Below are 16731 nucleotides of genomic sequence, written 5' to 3'. Positions count from 1 at the left end.
AACTTACTTTGTTATAATAGGACCGCTTTAACCTGGCCTATCTTTATGACAGACCATTAGAGTTGTGTAATATAAATTTTGCTACTTTCCCCGGTTGATCAGGGGTCTGCGCTGGCTGGTGGTTTTGAGCTATATTTTCTTGTAAGCGATATTTTCTCCGGCATCCATCGAGGTATAAAATGACATAGATCGGGCTTGCCTTTGACAGGTTGTACCTTTGTCACCTGTGACAAAGAGAACTTATTGGAGCCTGCAATTTGATATTACGCTTATAGTCTGGGTCTAGGCGAAGCGCGACCCGTTAATGAGTCTTTAACGTAGCCTGAAGTCTTTGAAGTGGCAACGTAACAATATAAAACCCATTATTGTAGAAGCTGTTGATGAAAGAATATTAAAGGGGATAGAAATTAGATAGCGTGTTTTAAGTGTAATTGATATTTTTACAGTAAATGTTAATGTTAGATAAACAAAAACGAAATAGAGTGAAAGAAAAATTAAGTGTAAAATAAAAACGACTTGAGAAGGTAGGTCTGATCGTGACTACAAAAACTAAGTCAGTAAGCATTTTATATAAGGCAATTCTTTTGAAATACAGATATAAAATGACTTTAATATTTTATTACTAAAATGTCACTGCTCAGTTTTTATTTATTTATTCTTATCTGGGCATGGGCATTGAAGTTAAATGCACGTCAATAAAAATATTGTTGTCAATATAAAAGCGCCATCTATGATTCGATATAATAAACTTACTTAATACGAAATGTTTTTTTTTGTACACAGCCTGAACACCGCCATCAACATTTTCATCTTTAATCAAATATATATAATTTTTCGAATTATTTTCCAAGCTGTGTCCGTGTTTACTCAGGAAGCCGACAGGGGTTTTATTGCCCTAATACGATAAGTTTATTACGTAGAATACATTACAAATTCTCACAGTACATAACATGGACATCGTATTCATCTATCTTGCAGAAGTCGGTTCCTTTATATAAGTATTGATATATTTTAAGTCATTCGACACCACTGAGTAAGCGATTTGACACAGATAATTTTTCGTCCACTTTTTTAATTTTCGTTTTCACGACAGGAAGTTATATAGAATTATTTAAAATATCGTTTGCACACATTTTTATAAATAGATTTATAAATTTACTTGATGTTTCTTATCTTAAGTTACATAAAACATGGATTTTAATTTCGGAAAGTTATAGTAAGTATAATATTTCTTTTATACCTATTATGTTTCCAAAAGTCGTGAATACATTAAAAGGATGTTTAACTAAAGTTTTTTTTTTACCAGTAATTTATTTAGTCAAATTTCATTAATCGAAGATAATAACATAATCTATATACCGTTTAACTTAGAGCTACAAACAGATATGCGATTAAGTTATATAAGATTGTGAGTCCGCACAGGTAGGTATCACCCTGCCTATTTCTGCCGTGAAGCAGTAATGTGTTTCGGTTTGAAGGCTTGGGCAGCCGTTGTAACTATACTGAGACCTTAGAACTCATATCTCAAGGTGGGTGGCGGTATTTACGTTGTAGATGTCTATGGGCTCCAGTAACCACTTAACACCAGGTGGGCTGTGAGCTCGTCCACCCAACTAAGCAATAGAAAAAAGCATAAATTTAATTATGAATGTTGCAATAATATAGTAGCCTAGTAAAAATAGCATTGATTAATTGACGTTTTCAAGCAAATGTTTTCCGACGCGCCGGTCGAGCCGCAATGAGCCGTGGAAATTGTAATTGTATCATTATACAAATGTTCAAAGAATCCTTTATTCGATTAACAATTGAACAATTACGAGTATATCAAGCATCGTTCTCGTCGAACCCGTCGCTTGGGACGAAGGGCTCGACGAGTAACCCACAGACACAGCCCACTGAGTTTCTCGCCGGATCTTCTCAGCGGGTCGCGTTTCCGATCCGATGGTAGATTCTGCGAAGCACGTCTCTCGCTAGGGTTCGCGTTAGCAACGTCGTCAGGCTTGAGCCCCGTGAGCTCACCTACTAGTTAAGGTTACGCTGAAATCGCCTCTCAAGGCAATCAGCTCAGGTAGGAAAAAAAAACCGTGTATACATACATAAGCTAATGCTCTATTGTAGTCAATCGTACAGAATATACCCGTTTATTGAAAGTGGTCGCGGACCGCCAATCGCACAATGTATCAACTCTAGCGGAAACACGTCGAACGTATAGGTCACGAATGAACAAATAGAAGGACTTGGGGCAATAGGAAACTTGAGCTAATATAGAACGCTAGGCCAAACTACTTGCTAGTTTTCACCGTGCTTTATTAAATTTTGATCGTGTATAATGTTGTTTATTAACGAAAACATTGTTAATAAATAAGACGTAGCTCAGTGTCGCTAATCCTACAAGTCTGTTAAAGTTATAGGCTAATAAAATAAATAATAGTTCAAAAAAAACTAACAAAATACGCTTTTATAGAAAATCCAACTAAAAAGTAGAAAATAAATTTCAATAAATTTTTAATTAAAAATAGTGTAAGAAAAATGTTTTTATTGTGAAAAAGCGTGGAGGCAGCGGCTAGGCTCTGCCCCTGGCATTGTTGACTTTCATGAGCGACGGTGACCACTTACCATCAGGTGGGCCGTATGCACGTCTGCCTACAAAGGCAATAAAAAAATACTAACATACTAACATACATACGTCTGAAGCTAATAAAAACGTATTAATTACTTGACATTGAACTTGGATTTTATTGGATTGACTTGGATCTGATATTTAAAGGCTATGGGTATAGTGAGCTTCAGTTTCAACACAGATTGCTACAGCAAAATAATAGGTAGAATAATATATTTGAAGACGTCGTGGTCGAAAAAGATAAGGTGCCCGGTGTATGAATATCAAGCGATGCGACTGTAGGTACCAGTGTACGGATCCCGCACGCAGATACAATTTTTTTTATTGAAATACGTACGACTTCCAATATCGAGGAACAAAAATCAAACACGCAAAAAATTATATAATCACTGGTGTAAGAGCGTTTTGTGGCCCCCACGAGTAGGTACCACCTTGCCTTTTTCTTTCGTGAAACCGTAATGCATTTCGGTTTGAAGGGTTGGGCAGTCGTTGTACTATAAAACTCAGACTTTGAACTCATGTCTCATCCCATAGACAGCCCACTGAGTTTCTCGCCGGATCTTCTCAGTAGGTCGTGTTTCCGCTCCGGTGGTAGATTCTGCGAAGCACTGCTCTTTCTAGGGTCAGTGTTAGCATCACTCCGGTTTGAGCCCCTCGAGCTCACCTGCTAGTTAAGGTTACGCTGAAACAGCCTCTCAAGGCTATCAGCTTAGGTAGGAAAAAAAAAACGTATGGTGGGTGTCAGCATTTACGTGGTTGATGTCTACGGGTTCCGGTAACCACCTCTTCAAACTATTCATAGTTGTTTAGTTCAGTAAACGTTCAAAAGAATCGTGTAGCGCACGTCTTCGACTTTCTGGCGTCAGATCGGCGGCTACAGGCGGCTTCATCTTATTTTACGATGGAAAAACATTGTATAATTCGCTGCTCGCTGCGAGGGTAAATTGAAAAATTGAACGGAAGATTTCTACTTTACTTGCTCTCGTGTTAAAATGAGTTCTTAAGTTTAATAGGGGCGCCATAAAAGTTTATTTCGTCATAATGGAAGTGTTAAGAGGCTTGGGGATTAATAAAAAAACTATAAAGATGATACTTTAAAGAACAAATGTGTAATGGAGTCGCAGGGAATGTATTGTGTTATATAATTGAAGGTTTCTGTATATTGTGATGCGTGTGTATTTAGCACAAGTATTTCTCATCGAATAGGTGATAAGTGGTCATTGGATATCATAGATATCGTCTCGGGAATGCTGCCACTAACCTTGAAACCTGAGTTTGAAGTCCCAACTGTATTGTATAACATATATTCCACCATTAATAGCGGAACGCAATACAACCTTGCCGTAGAAATAAGTAAGTTTTTTTTTTTTTTATGTCTGAAGGATTACTGGTGGCCCGGAGGCCTTTCCAGTTTCACCAGGCAAGTTGGTAATACCTAGTGTGGAGGCTCGTATGATCAGCCATAAAAACTCTTGAACTTTGGTCGCCAGATTGTCTGCAGTGTCTAAATGGCAGTTCACCGGTGGCAAGACCCGAAATAACTTGCATACCTAAAAAACGTATCTACAGTTATATGTTTTTTTTTCCTACCTATGCTGATAGCCTTGAGAGGCTATATTAGCTTCGCTCTAACGTGTAGGTGAGCTCACGGGGTTCGAACCGGAGTGGTGCTAACACTGGCCCTAGCAAGAGCAGTGCTTCACAGAATCTACCACCGGATCGGAAACGCGACCCACTGAGAAGATCCGACGAGAAACTCAGTGGGCTGTGTCTATGGGTTAATTCGCTTGTCGAGCCCTTCGTCGCAAGCGACGGGTTCGACGAGACGCTACAGACGTCTATTGTTAGGTTATTAGGGATTGCTTATTGTTATTGTTAGGTTAGGTTAGGGATCGGGTGGATCCGTGAGGACGTCTCTAGAGCTGGCCTTCGTGTGTATAGGGAGGAAAGTAAAACAAAAAAATAACATTAAAAGAAATAAAAACTAAAAAGCGAAAAACAATCTCCATATTATTTATCTAATATAAAATAATATGAATTTAACTTGAATGTTAGTAAAAGTATGGCAGATCGAGACGTTTAAATTGCACATAATTTTTAATGCTTTCAGTCTTTTTAAAAAAATAATATTTATTTTATTTCCTTTTTTTTAGTTATTTGATAATAATTAAGTAAATTAGTTCTATGCAGCCTTTACTTTTTATGATTTTAATTATTACAAATATGTAGAATGCTGATATATTAATTAACTGATAATTTCTCAAATTGTTTCGTCTGTATACACTGCTTTACACACCGTATTGTATATGTGTAGTATGTCTGTTCGACTCCGACATGCCCTGCCCGCCACCCCTAGTTTTGTTTTTTATTTTTTTCCTACCTATGCTGATAGCCTTGAGAGGATATTTCAGCTTCACCCTAACGTGTGTAGGTGAGCTCACGGGGCTCAAACCGGAGTGTTGCTATCTAACACTGACCCTAGCAAGAGCAGTGTTTGGCAGAATCTACCACCGGATCGGAAACGAGACCCACTGAGAAGATCCGGCGAGAAACTTAGTGGAGGACAGAAGTCCAACGTTTTCTATTAACAAAAAAAAAGTCCCTCCTATTATTGAGACAAATCTCCTGACACTTCATATGTTTAAATTAATTAAAAAATTTAAGTCTTGAGCGTACCAAAACATTAGCCATTTAAATATACGCTCAAAAAAATATTACTCTCTTTGGTCAGTGAGGTAGAAAAAAAGGACGATAACCAATAATGTTCAATGTCAGTTACATCGTAACATCCTTATTTGGCCTATATCTTAACGCCTGAAACACAAATTGATACAAACTTTCCGTCATCCCTTTGTGGAAAATGTCACAAAATAATAACCATGCCCCGTTAAAATTATTCATGAGTGGCTCGTGGCCTTTAATAATACGTCCGCGGCGTTCTCTTGTGTGCTGAAGGTAGATAAAAATTTTCAAACAATTTTCATCTGAGAGCCATTGCAATGTGAAATTTTGAAAATTAATCCTGTAGCTCCGTTAAATGAACGCTCGGTGGTAAATATTGCAAGTTATGACGGATAGGTCCTCTGAAAAGCAATATAAATATGTAGTTTCTCTCTCTCTGATGACTTTAAATCCCACTTGGTGTTAATTCGGTAATTAATAAAAATTAAACGGCCGTCTGGTGTAGTGGTAAGTGACATGGTCACTACACAAGGGGGTCGCGGGTTCGAATCCCGCCAAGGGAAGATATTTGTATGGTAAGTATAAATGTCTTTTCCAGGGTTATGGATGTATATTAAATGTATGTGTATAATAAAAAATCTTACATTTATTTCCGTTATCTGGTACCTGTAACACAAGTTCTTTACGAACTTATCACGGGACCAGTTAATGTGATTAAAAAAAAAAAAATCGTTACCGGTGGCTGTAGAGCATTAACGTGAATACCATCACTATATTTTATCAAAGCACAGTACCCATGCTGGCAATTCAGCCAACTAACAGACATATTCCCAACAGAGACAATTATATTTAGCATAAAACTTATCGTAAATGTATTGACCTAGAGAATTATAATAAAAAAGATATGTGGTGTCGGGGACACCGGATAGGAACGAAGTTCCTTATTATAAAAATATTAATTTTAAGTTCTATTCGAGGTATAAAGAAAATAAAACTGGATTATTGGACTGTATTAACAACAATAACTGGAATAAAAATCTTATGTTACGGACGTTTTTTCCCGGTTAGGGTACCTCTCCGCATCTTCCCATAAGGAACGAACTTCGTTTCAAAACTTCGTTCCAAAAACCTAAACAAAGAACTTGGCGTAGGAGTGGGTAATATCGGTTTTGCCGCGTATCGAATCGTATCTATAGGTATATCGAGGATCAATATCGGATATTGAATCTATATATTTTCTGAATCTATATATTGATGGATGTTAGTAGATTTTCTCGATTCATGATATTTGAGATTTGAAACGTTACGCTGATATAATATCGTAGTAGATATAGATTTAAGTCAACGTTATACGGTTGGTTTTCTGATATCAATTTATAATATGATCTTAAAGTAATAAAAAGAACATGAAAATAAAAATATCAAAAAAACTTTCCTTCATGCTTTTACCAGGCTTAGGACTGGCTACATTATGTTCAGTTTTTAGTATTTTGTGTCTTAATTTAAAATTACAAAATATACCAAAAGAGTGTAGATTTCAAAAGTTTAATACAAACACATGAAATAAACTCAATTATTTGGATTCAACTAAAAATAGAAAAATGTGTACTTTAAAAATCAAACACAAAAAACTTTTAAGTATTTATAAACACTTGTCCAAAAATTCTAGTTCAAGGTCAAAGCGCGTGAAATTAAATTCAACGATGCAAATAGGCTATACTGCAATCAAGTTAGGGTCGAAAGTTGAAACTTCTTTCCATAATTGTATCTTGCTGATACGCTAAGAATAATCTACAGACATATGGACTTAAATATAAGGTTTACAATTGTATGGATAATGCCTGTTTCTGTTTCATTCATCACATGATATCTCTATCGTGCGCTCACTCACTCTGGCCGATTCGATACGAACCAAACGAATATTGCTGATATTAACGAATCGGTACGATATGCCGATGCGCATCACATCGAGCAATATCGTGTATCGGCTGATATCGAAATATAGATTTCGATTCACGAATTGGTACGATATGCCACGATGCCGATGCGCATCACATCGAGCAATATCGTGTATCGGCTGATATCGATATATAGATTTCGTGCGGGACGATATCGGATTCAACGATATTGCTGCGATATATAGATATTGAATCTATATACGATTTATATCACCCACTCCTAACTTGGCGTGCAATAACTTCATTATTAATAACAATCTAGAATCTGTCATGATTGAGAAGCGAACCAAAGATACTTACCATCGGGTTCCGTACACCGAAATCAACGTAATGAATTCGATAAAAACACATTTTATTACCCCTTCGACCTTTTCCTTCCAATCTTCGGAATGACAGAACGATCCTGGCCAGCAGTGTAGCTATAACGTACCGAAACTTTAGTTCGGAACAAACATCTCTGATGTCTCAATAAAAAGTTATTTGCGAAATTATACCGGCGCCGTTCTGTCGACAATCGATACTACCGGGGAAAATAGAATGTAGGTGAACAGTAAAAGAATAACAATAGGGTTGTCACTTTGATAGTTATGTTCCCATTGTATGACGTTAACTTTGGCAATTTAATGTCGTTTCAGACGTCCAGACTAAAATTTAGAGATCGAATAATGAGATTTTACATAACAATTTAATCTTTTTTAAATATACATACATTTATAGCAATTTGAAGATGTCATAGTCACTATGTCATATTTAGGCCACAGCTTACGCATTCTGCCTATCTGACTCCACCTTATTTGTGAGTGTGAATTTTAGTCCAAGGATTCGGAAATCGGGATAGAAACGAATGAAAGTAAGTATTTCGACAATGTAGGTGTTGTCTAGTTGAATTGCGTACTCAGAAAATATATTTAAATTAAGTTCATTTTTTGAAATACCAACGAAATTAAAAACCAGATTCTGAGGTACATACCAACTTATGTTATCCCCTTATAGTTACGTAGCCCCATATAGTTAGGTAGTGTACATGTATTCTTGAATGAATCCCACAGCGCAGAAACAATGCCGTTTAAGTAAATGAGTTCTCCAGATTTTGTAAAGCAAATCTACAAGACTTACTGTTTTATTTTTTGGAGTCTACTAAAACCTCCTGTCGCTCAACAACCCACGACCCAACCTCGTATGAGATAGAACTCATGAAAAGGTAAAGGAGGGGAAGTGAAGTGTTTCGTGTGGAGCAAATCTCTCCCATTACCCTCCCCCTCGGGACGCCGATCCGGCGGTCGTCGGCGCCACGACCACCAGCCCTCTCGGTGGGCAGGCTATTCGAAGCGCGCCTAGATGGCGCCGGTTAGAGTGGGTATCTAATTAATGGTAGAGGATGTTTTACGTCGTGACTCTGCTCAGATCGTCTTTATCCTCTGGTGCAGTCAGGATTTAAGGGCAAGAAAGTCATTATCCCAAAGCAATGGAGATTTTACCCCCATTTTTCAGTATGGCGCTTTTGGGCATTGGTTTGGACCATAATCTCAATTGTGTATATTAGTCATTAAAGAAGTACTCACCCATTTTGTTGCGGCTGCTGGCTTTCGTCAGCGTCATTGCTGACGATGGATTCTAACATTTGTATCTTCAACATTGTACTAAGTCACATGACAACGTAAGGGCACTTTTGAACATAGCACTGTTGTTGACGCACTGCGAACTTTGAACCGCTGTCTTGATCCCGGACCCCCGTCTGCAAGATTTTATGTGGACCTGAAAATAAAATATTTTTAATTAGTATGTCGCTTTTCACTGTGACTATCGCAAATATAATACAGAGTAAAGAAGATGTTTTGAAAATCAAGTAGCCTAATCTATACCACAATTTTTTCCCCTTTCTATTTGTTGATTTGTTATAAGTTTTTTTTTAAATACGAGATATATTTTACTTTGTATCTCAAGGCGAGCTGTTGCATTCATCTTGTCTTTGTAATCCGGTAATAGTTCGGTATCGGCGGCGGTCCGTAAGGAATATTGTTGATATTTATTAAAATAAATTGTTGTCCATTAGCAATGATTTGTCGTATTTTTGAACAGCTCTTACGATCAAAGCGATAACATCGGTTTTGCTATTATTAGATGGATGTAAAGCTAAACACAAGGGTGGGATAAACTAGACGATTTCTGTTGGCGGGGCTTAGGGTACACAGATCCCATATTTTTTTGGCCGACTACCTGGCTTGTCACGAGAAGATTTTTTCACTATGTTTCCTGAATCGTGATTACGAGATTTCGGTGATTCTGTGAATATATACTGTTTTCGAGCGCGTATCGATGGGAAGTCCGTTTCTACGCGGGGAGTGAATCATTTGATTCACAAGACATTGGTTTGGTCGCGATGTACTGCAAAGTACGGAGCGGCACATCAGAAGGCTTTGCCCGATGATGATGGAAGGGATGTGCTTAGCGCTCGAAACCACCGATGTAGATGATTTGACTTCTCTTTTACTGTTTTTTTTTGTTAATCTTCTATTTGAAGGAGGATAATACGGTACAAGGAGCGTACTATCTATCCAATCATAAATTGACCAAAGCATAGTATTTTCAACTGCGTCAATATCTGCGTGATCATTAACGATCGTATCAACTATTCTGTTTCTGACACATTGCTTTTTTTTTCCTACCTAGCTGAGAGCCTTAAGAGGCTATTTCAGCGTAACCTTAACTAATAGGTGAGCTCACGAGGCTCAAACCTGAATATGTTGCTAACACGAACCCTAGCAAGAGCCGTGCTTCGCAGAATCTACCACCGGATCGAAAACGCGACCCACCGAGAAGATCCGGCGAGAAACTCAATAGGCTATTTACTCGTCGAGCCCTTCGTCGCAAGCGACGGGTTCGACGAGAACGATGACCGGGGCGCATTGCGTTTCAAAACACTTTGAATTTTAAAGATCACATTTTTTAACGAATTCAATTGATACACTTTTTTTAAGATTTGAGCCTGTTTTTTTTTTAATTTGGTCCTTCTACATAAAATATCTTTCTTTGTGCATTTAACAAAATAAATATTCATCCCTTTCTAACGCTCCCGTTAGAGAAAGATAACTAGGTCGGGATGTATTCGAACCATATTCGAACTAAGCACATTTTTTGTCACCCGTGTCACATTTGTCAAAGAGCAGATTACAACTGTCATCCATTTGTAATTTGCAATTATTATGAAATGGAAATTTAATTTATAATACTAGCAGTTGAAAAACACATTTAGCTATGTTGTATAATATTATTCGGTTACTTTTAATTGTTATTCGATTTATTAGTATGGTATATATGTGTGTTTGTTTGTATGTAACGAAATACTTTAATCTGACTTCCGATCAACTCAGCTTTTCCACACGCATTAAGAACCGATGACGCTACAATAATTTTATAATTTTGCTATAATATTCTGACCAGTAGCAACAGAACAAAATAATAATAATAAATTGTTAGTTCTGTTAACTATTTAAGCGTGTTTTTCAGTTTTTCAACTACTATTATTATTAGTTATGATATTCTTAAAAGTCAAAGTCAAATGTAAAGATACAATGAAGTACATAATTAGGTTCTGTAATTTTAGTTTTTAAAATTGCTAAATTATTTCAACAAGTCAATTTTTTTACGTTTATACGCTAATAAGGTTTTTATATATACAATTTGAAGTGCATACATAATATTTTTGGTTCGGTAGGTACACATTTTGCGTTGTCCTAGAAACTGTGATGGTAAAACAACAACAATAAATTACGAATGTTAGCGTGACGCAAGTGTCTTGTTTCGTTTTAGTGAAACTAACTTTAATGTTATTATGTACCCATTTCTATTGATTGTGGATGTGAGCTTGGAAGTATATGCAACGGGTTCGCAAGCCGTGACCGTCGTCACTTCGCAGCTTGAGATCTCTTTAAGTTACAATTTTATTATAACGACGAATGTTATCGTTTGATTGCTTCGGGAATCAAAACCCCGAAACCTTTTCTTTTTCCATGCCAAAAAAAAATAGTTACCATGATTCAGACGTACGGTAACTGCTCATGTTTCCATGAAGCCCGAAGTCTTTGTCGGCGATTTTTTCATGAAACCAAAATTAATAACAAAAATGGCGGCAAAAATGGCGGACGTCAATTATCACTCTTCTTCGGTGGTGTCGAGAACAGCGCACTGAACTCCGACGATGGACGCAGAGAAGAGAATACCGGCGCATATCTCTCCCCTGACGCTCATCAAACAATGCTTATCAAACTGTTCATTATTCATCTAACAACGTAATTATGCAGTAAGTACTAATGTATAGCAAACTTCGTGTTACTCGCCATATGAATTATATGACTTCCCGAGGAGAGCGAGACATCCATTGTGTTTGCATGCGAATGTTCTATTTATCATGTCCACAACGAAATACTTTATAAGCGCGTTTCGGATAGCACACGATAATTCTATATTTGCAATGCTAAGTTTAAAGATTATAATAATACACGGAAACGGTTTTAAATTTATCAATCATTTTATCATTCTAAACTTCCAAATTGTCGTGAAGCAACGGTTAACCGAGAAAGAATTACTTTTAATCATTTCAATCATATTCGTGCTGCCATCTGTTAATGTATTTAGAAGGTTGCTATTTTTACGATTATTTTGACGGTATCTTCAAATGAGTATTTGTAGTAATTGTTTTTTTTTAAGTTTCTTCAACGGTGCTAATTAATATGAACGTCATTTTGTAAAATTGTATTAAAACGTAGGTAATGATGATGAACAAATTCTTAAAAGAAAAATTGTATTAAAAATTCTTTCAGAAATACAGTGCTCCTGTATTAAGTTTTTTTTTTATATTTATTGCTAAGATGGGTGGACGAGCTCACAGCCCACCTGGTGTTAAGTGGTTACTGGAGCCCATACTGGAGCACATCTACAACGTAAATGCGCCACCCACCTTGAGATATAAGTTCTAAGGTCTCAGTATAGTTACAACGGCTACCCCACCCTTCAAACCGAAACGCATTACTGCTTCACGGCAGAAATAGGCAGGGCGGTGGTACCTACCCGTGCGGACTCACAAGAGGTCCTACCACCAGTGAAAAGGTCCTACCACCAGTGAAGTGTACCAAGTAGTTGTATTAAGTGGTTACCGGCGCCCATATACAGCAGCTAAGTAAATGTCTTCACTCATCTTGAATTATGAGTTCTTAGTCTCAGTTTTATAGTACCATGTCTGTCCTGCTTCTAAGCCATAGAGAGCCATCTGTTCTTTGAGAAATGTGCTCTGCCCACCGCAACATCAAATTCGCAATCCTTCGAGCTTTGCCAGTTACCTTCTTCATTAATTATACTCTTTGGTATGTTTTATTGCCCATACTAGCTTTTGCCCGAGACTCCGTGGAATAGTTACTTTGGCATAACGCTAAATTTTACCCCCACCTCATTTACGTAGAAAGTGAAAATATTTTTGAATTATAGAATGTTAAGGAGCTATTTAAACCTAAGGTATTTGAAGTCACGGGTTCAATGTGAGAGAACTAACACTAGCCCTAGCAAGAGCAGTGCTTCGTTGAATCTACCATCGGATCGGAATCTCGACTCACCGAGAAGATCCGGCGAGAAGCTCAGTGGCTTGTGACTATGGGCTTGGTTGCATGTCGAACTCTTCGACTTCGACGAGTTCGACGAGAACATTGACCGGTGCTTGGGGAGAGTAAAAGTACCGAGTTTGGAACCAGAAGACCCGACAAGACATCTCTTGGGCTTTGTGTGCCCCATCGCCTGGGTCAGTTATGTAGTTAGAGTCGGTTACGATGAGAGAGTAATGACAACATGCCGCTTTTTCGAAGAAGCGTTTTGACGCTGTCTTCCAATATTTATTATCGTTATCGGTTCTAAATGGAGATCATCTGAAGATCAACGTTCCTCACATCTACAGTTCTCCAACTGCTATCCTGCTAAAGAATAAACAGACTGTAAGTCTGTTAGAATTAACTTAAAAACTAACGAAATAATGAAATAAACAATACCGTCGTATATGCGAAATTTTTATGTTTTTCTATCTCTCACCGATAGATCTATTTAAGATATACTATGAACATACATAAATATAGCAGTGACACCTAACAAAGTACCACAGGAAAACTTTTGCTTTAAATTCTTACATGTAATCAGCCGTTTCTTTTAGTTTCAGTTGTGTGGAATATTTTAGAAATTATTGTTGTATTAAAACATTCGAGTAGTCGTCGTGGCCTAAAGGATAAAACGTCCGGTGCATTCGTATGTAGCGATGCACCAGTGTTCGAATCCCGCAGGCGGGTACCAATTTTTCTAATGAAATACGTACTCAACAAATGTTCACGATTGACTTCCACGGTGAAGGAATAACATCGTGTAATAAAAATCAAACCCGCAAAATTATAATTTGCGTAATCACTGGTGGTAGGACCTCTTGGGAGTCCGCACGGGTAGGTACCACCACTCCGCCTATTTCCGCCGTGAAGCAGTAATGCGTTTCGGTTCGAAGGGTGGGGTAGCCGTTGTAACTATACTGAGACCTTAGAACTTATATCTCGAGGTGGGTGGCGCATTTACGTTGTAGATGTCTATGGGCTCCAGTAACCACTTAACACCAGGTGGGCTGTGAGCTCGTCCATCCATATAAGCAATAAAAAAAATAAAAAAAAAATATAAGCAGCCGTTTCTTTTAGTTTCAGTTGTCTGGAATATTTTAGAAATTATTGTTGTATAAAAACATTGTTCAAAAAGCATTTGCGAATCTCTTGTTTCATTTGTTTATTTATTACACCAACATCAATATTTATGCAATTAAAATAGAACTAGTAACGGGAGTATACATTATAAATTAAATTATCGACAAATATACGCATCCTTAGAATAGCTAAAGCTAATTATTAATTATAAATTATTATTATTATTATTTTATTGCCCCTGCATCAAGTCGAGCATACGGCCCACCTGATGGTGAGTGGTTATCGTCGCCCATGGACTTCAGTAATGCCAGGGGTAGAGCCAAGCCGCTGCCTACCGTTAATAGTTTCTTTAATAATTATAATCTATATATTAATACGTGAAGCAAATACTTTGTACCCCTTTTTACGAAAATTGCGGGGACGGAGGAGTATGAAATGTCCCATACTTATAGAGAACATAGAGAAGTGCAGAATGCTAATATTTTTTAAAAATAATGCATTAAAAATACGTAAAGTCAATAAAGAAAACATTACACACACTACCATGTATTTGACACAATACATACGTATAAATATACTCTTTGTGTATTGTCAATAGTGACTCTTTTGTTATTGTTTTAAGTCTGTGGTCAAATTGAGAACAGATTAATATTGTTTGTCTTTAATATTATTTATTTATAGTGTAGTTTTGGCGAAATCTGTCTTATTATAGAAATATAATAGTGCTTGACAATAGAACCATATTAATGTTTAAACTTTTAATTTCAATTAATTATAGTCGAATTTCGACTACTTCGAGGACCACTAGTAATTATTAATAGGAGAAGCTCTTTTAGAAAATGTTAACGTAAAAAAGATGGTCAAATCCCCTACTTAGGTTGTGTTAGGTACAGACTTGAGTAGCCTGGTGACCTTATCAGTAATATTGTTTGATGTCGGTATTGCTATATAGAGAATAAACTCGTGTATTGTAGTAAATCAGGATTCACTGCTGTCGGCAGTCATCTGTATCCGCGATCGTGAAAAGCCGGCTCGACCGCCCGCCGGTTCCCCTTGTAGGGATGGACCACCCGTTATAGGGTGGAAAGCGCTTCTATATATACAAAGTTTCGAGAAAATTTCGTAAGCGCGATACAGGTTTTTTGCTTATAATTAATTAACTAAGCATTATTTTCAGGTCTTGACTATGACAATGTGTTACTAACAACAAGACACGGTTTTTTAATTTCTATCCTGCTCAAAAAGTTTAATGTTACGGCACCAAAACCGCAACAATAAAAATAAACACATATAATATATTTTCAGGAGGTACTGTGATGTTAATGCATAGCTATAGTATGAACTGGGTGGTGTATAATGTATTGATTGAAAAAACTGCAGAATATGGCAAGTTGATGTCGAGATAAATGTTGCTTGATGACATTCTTATGAATTTTATTCAACTAAGCTACAGTTAAGGACAGTTTGTTTAGATGGAAACTTTTCCTTTTGTTCCTAAAAATGAAATGAATAAAATCGGAAAGGAAAATGAATGAAAATGAAATAATAATAGAAAATAACAAAGAGTTTTGTTGTATTTTCACAAATAGACATTGCAATTAATTTATAAAATAAATATTATTATAAATATATATAATATGTATATAAAATATCATTATTTGAGTAAAAGCATGGAGAATTATTTGCAATATCTGTTATAAAGTTTGTTGCACTCTTCAGATCAGAAACGACTTTTGTGGCCGAAGAAAATCCAAATTTTGTTCGTGCTGTTGCATAACAAGCCCGTCTGTGAATTATTACGGATTTTTACTTTAGAGTTTTATTTCAATACAGGATGGTCTTTCTTTATAGTGGAAATTATTTGTGAACAAAAATCTTAGTTTGTTCATACGGAATAATTTTATGATAGCGGATACACTAGGTTTGCTAACAATAAGGCTTTAAAATAACAAGACGTAGCTTTAAAAATATACTAACGGAAGGTATAGTTTAGGTAAGTTTTCAAAATAAACTTTCATCTTCATTCATATTTAGAATCATCTATCTATATATATAAAAATGAATTTCTGTTCGTTAGTCTCGCTAAATGTTGAGAACGGCTGGACCGATTTGGCTAATTTTGGTCTTGAATTATTAGTGGAAGTCCAGAGAAGGTTCAAAACATATGAAAATGCTCGAAATTTAATAAAAATAACAACTTTGTTTTGCCTTTGATGTGTCCCCCGTTGGACGGATTCCTTTTGTTTGTTTTAAGTTTATTTTATACAAAAGTTTAGGTCTTTTATTTATCGATTGAGGCACTACAAAGTCTCCCGGGTCAGCTAGTACTTATAATATAATGTTTCATGGACAAAATGACGTCAAAATCTCTTCGGCGTTGGATGTGAGATTGTGAGAGCATACACTTGGTGCCAAATACTCAAACAATCATCGTATGAGGTAGGTGCAGAACTGGGGGTACAAGGTCTCGAGAATTTTCGTGACATCAACGCATGGTTTCGGTAGTACGATGACGTCACGAATTCTCAGTCCTAGTCGGGACTCAGGCCAGATCCCGAATACTGGTTCAACGCGAAGATCCGGACGTCACTACTAAATGCACTTCGGTTTGTATTTAAGTGGAATTTTGAGAAAACTTCACTGGCGCGATTCAACAAACTACCTGAGTCTATTCAATGCGAATAGATAAGTTTTGGGATACTATTGTTCGTTAGGGATTATTGTTAGATGTTATATTGTCTTGAAAGTTGTGCGC

The 16731-nt window shown here is 36.8% G+C and overlaps 1 protein-coding gene across 1 annotated transcript in view; it reads right to left on the bottom strand.

The window, feature by feature from the left end:
• Positions 1-16731, bottom strand: part of LOC101742414 (rap1 GTPase-activating protein 1) — a 391261-nt gene that overhangs the window by 278446 nt on the left and 96084 nt on the right. Inside the window, exon 2 of the mRNA XM_062675431.1 lies at positions 8823-9015. Coding sequence (XP_062531415.1) covers positions 8823-8896 — 74 coding nt within the window. The 5' untranslated portion in view covers positions 8897-9015. The remainder of the gene's footprint in view (positions 1-8822; positions 9016-16731) is intronic.

The sequence above is a fragment of the Bombyx mori genome, chromosome 3 (genome assembly GCF_030269925.1).
Source record: "Bombyx mori chromosome 3, ASM3026992v2".
Lineage (NCBI taxonomy): Eukaryota > Metazoa > Arthropoda > Insecta > Lepidoptera > Bombycidae > Bombyx > Bombyx mori.
Note: the sequence above shows the minus strand (reverse complement) of the source record. Positions and strands in the feature narration are given on the sequence as shown.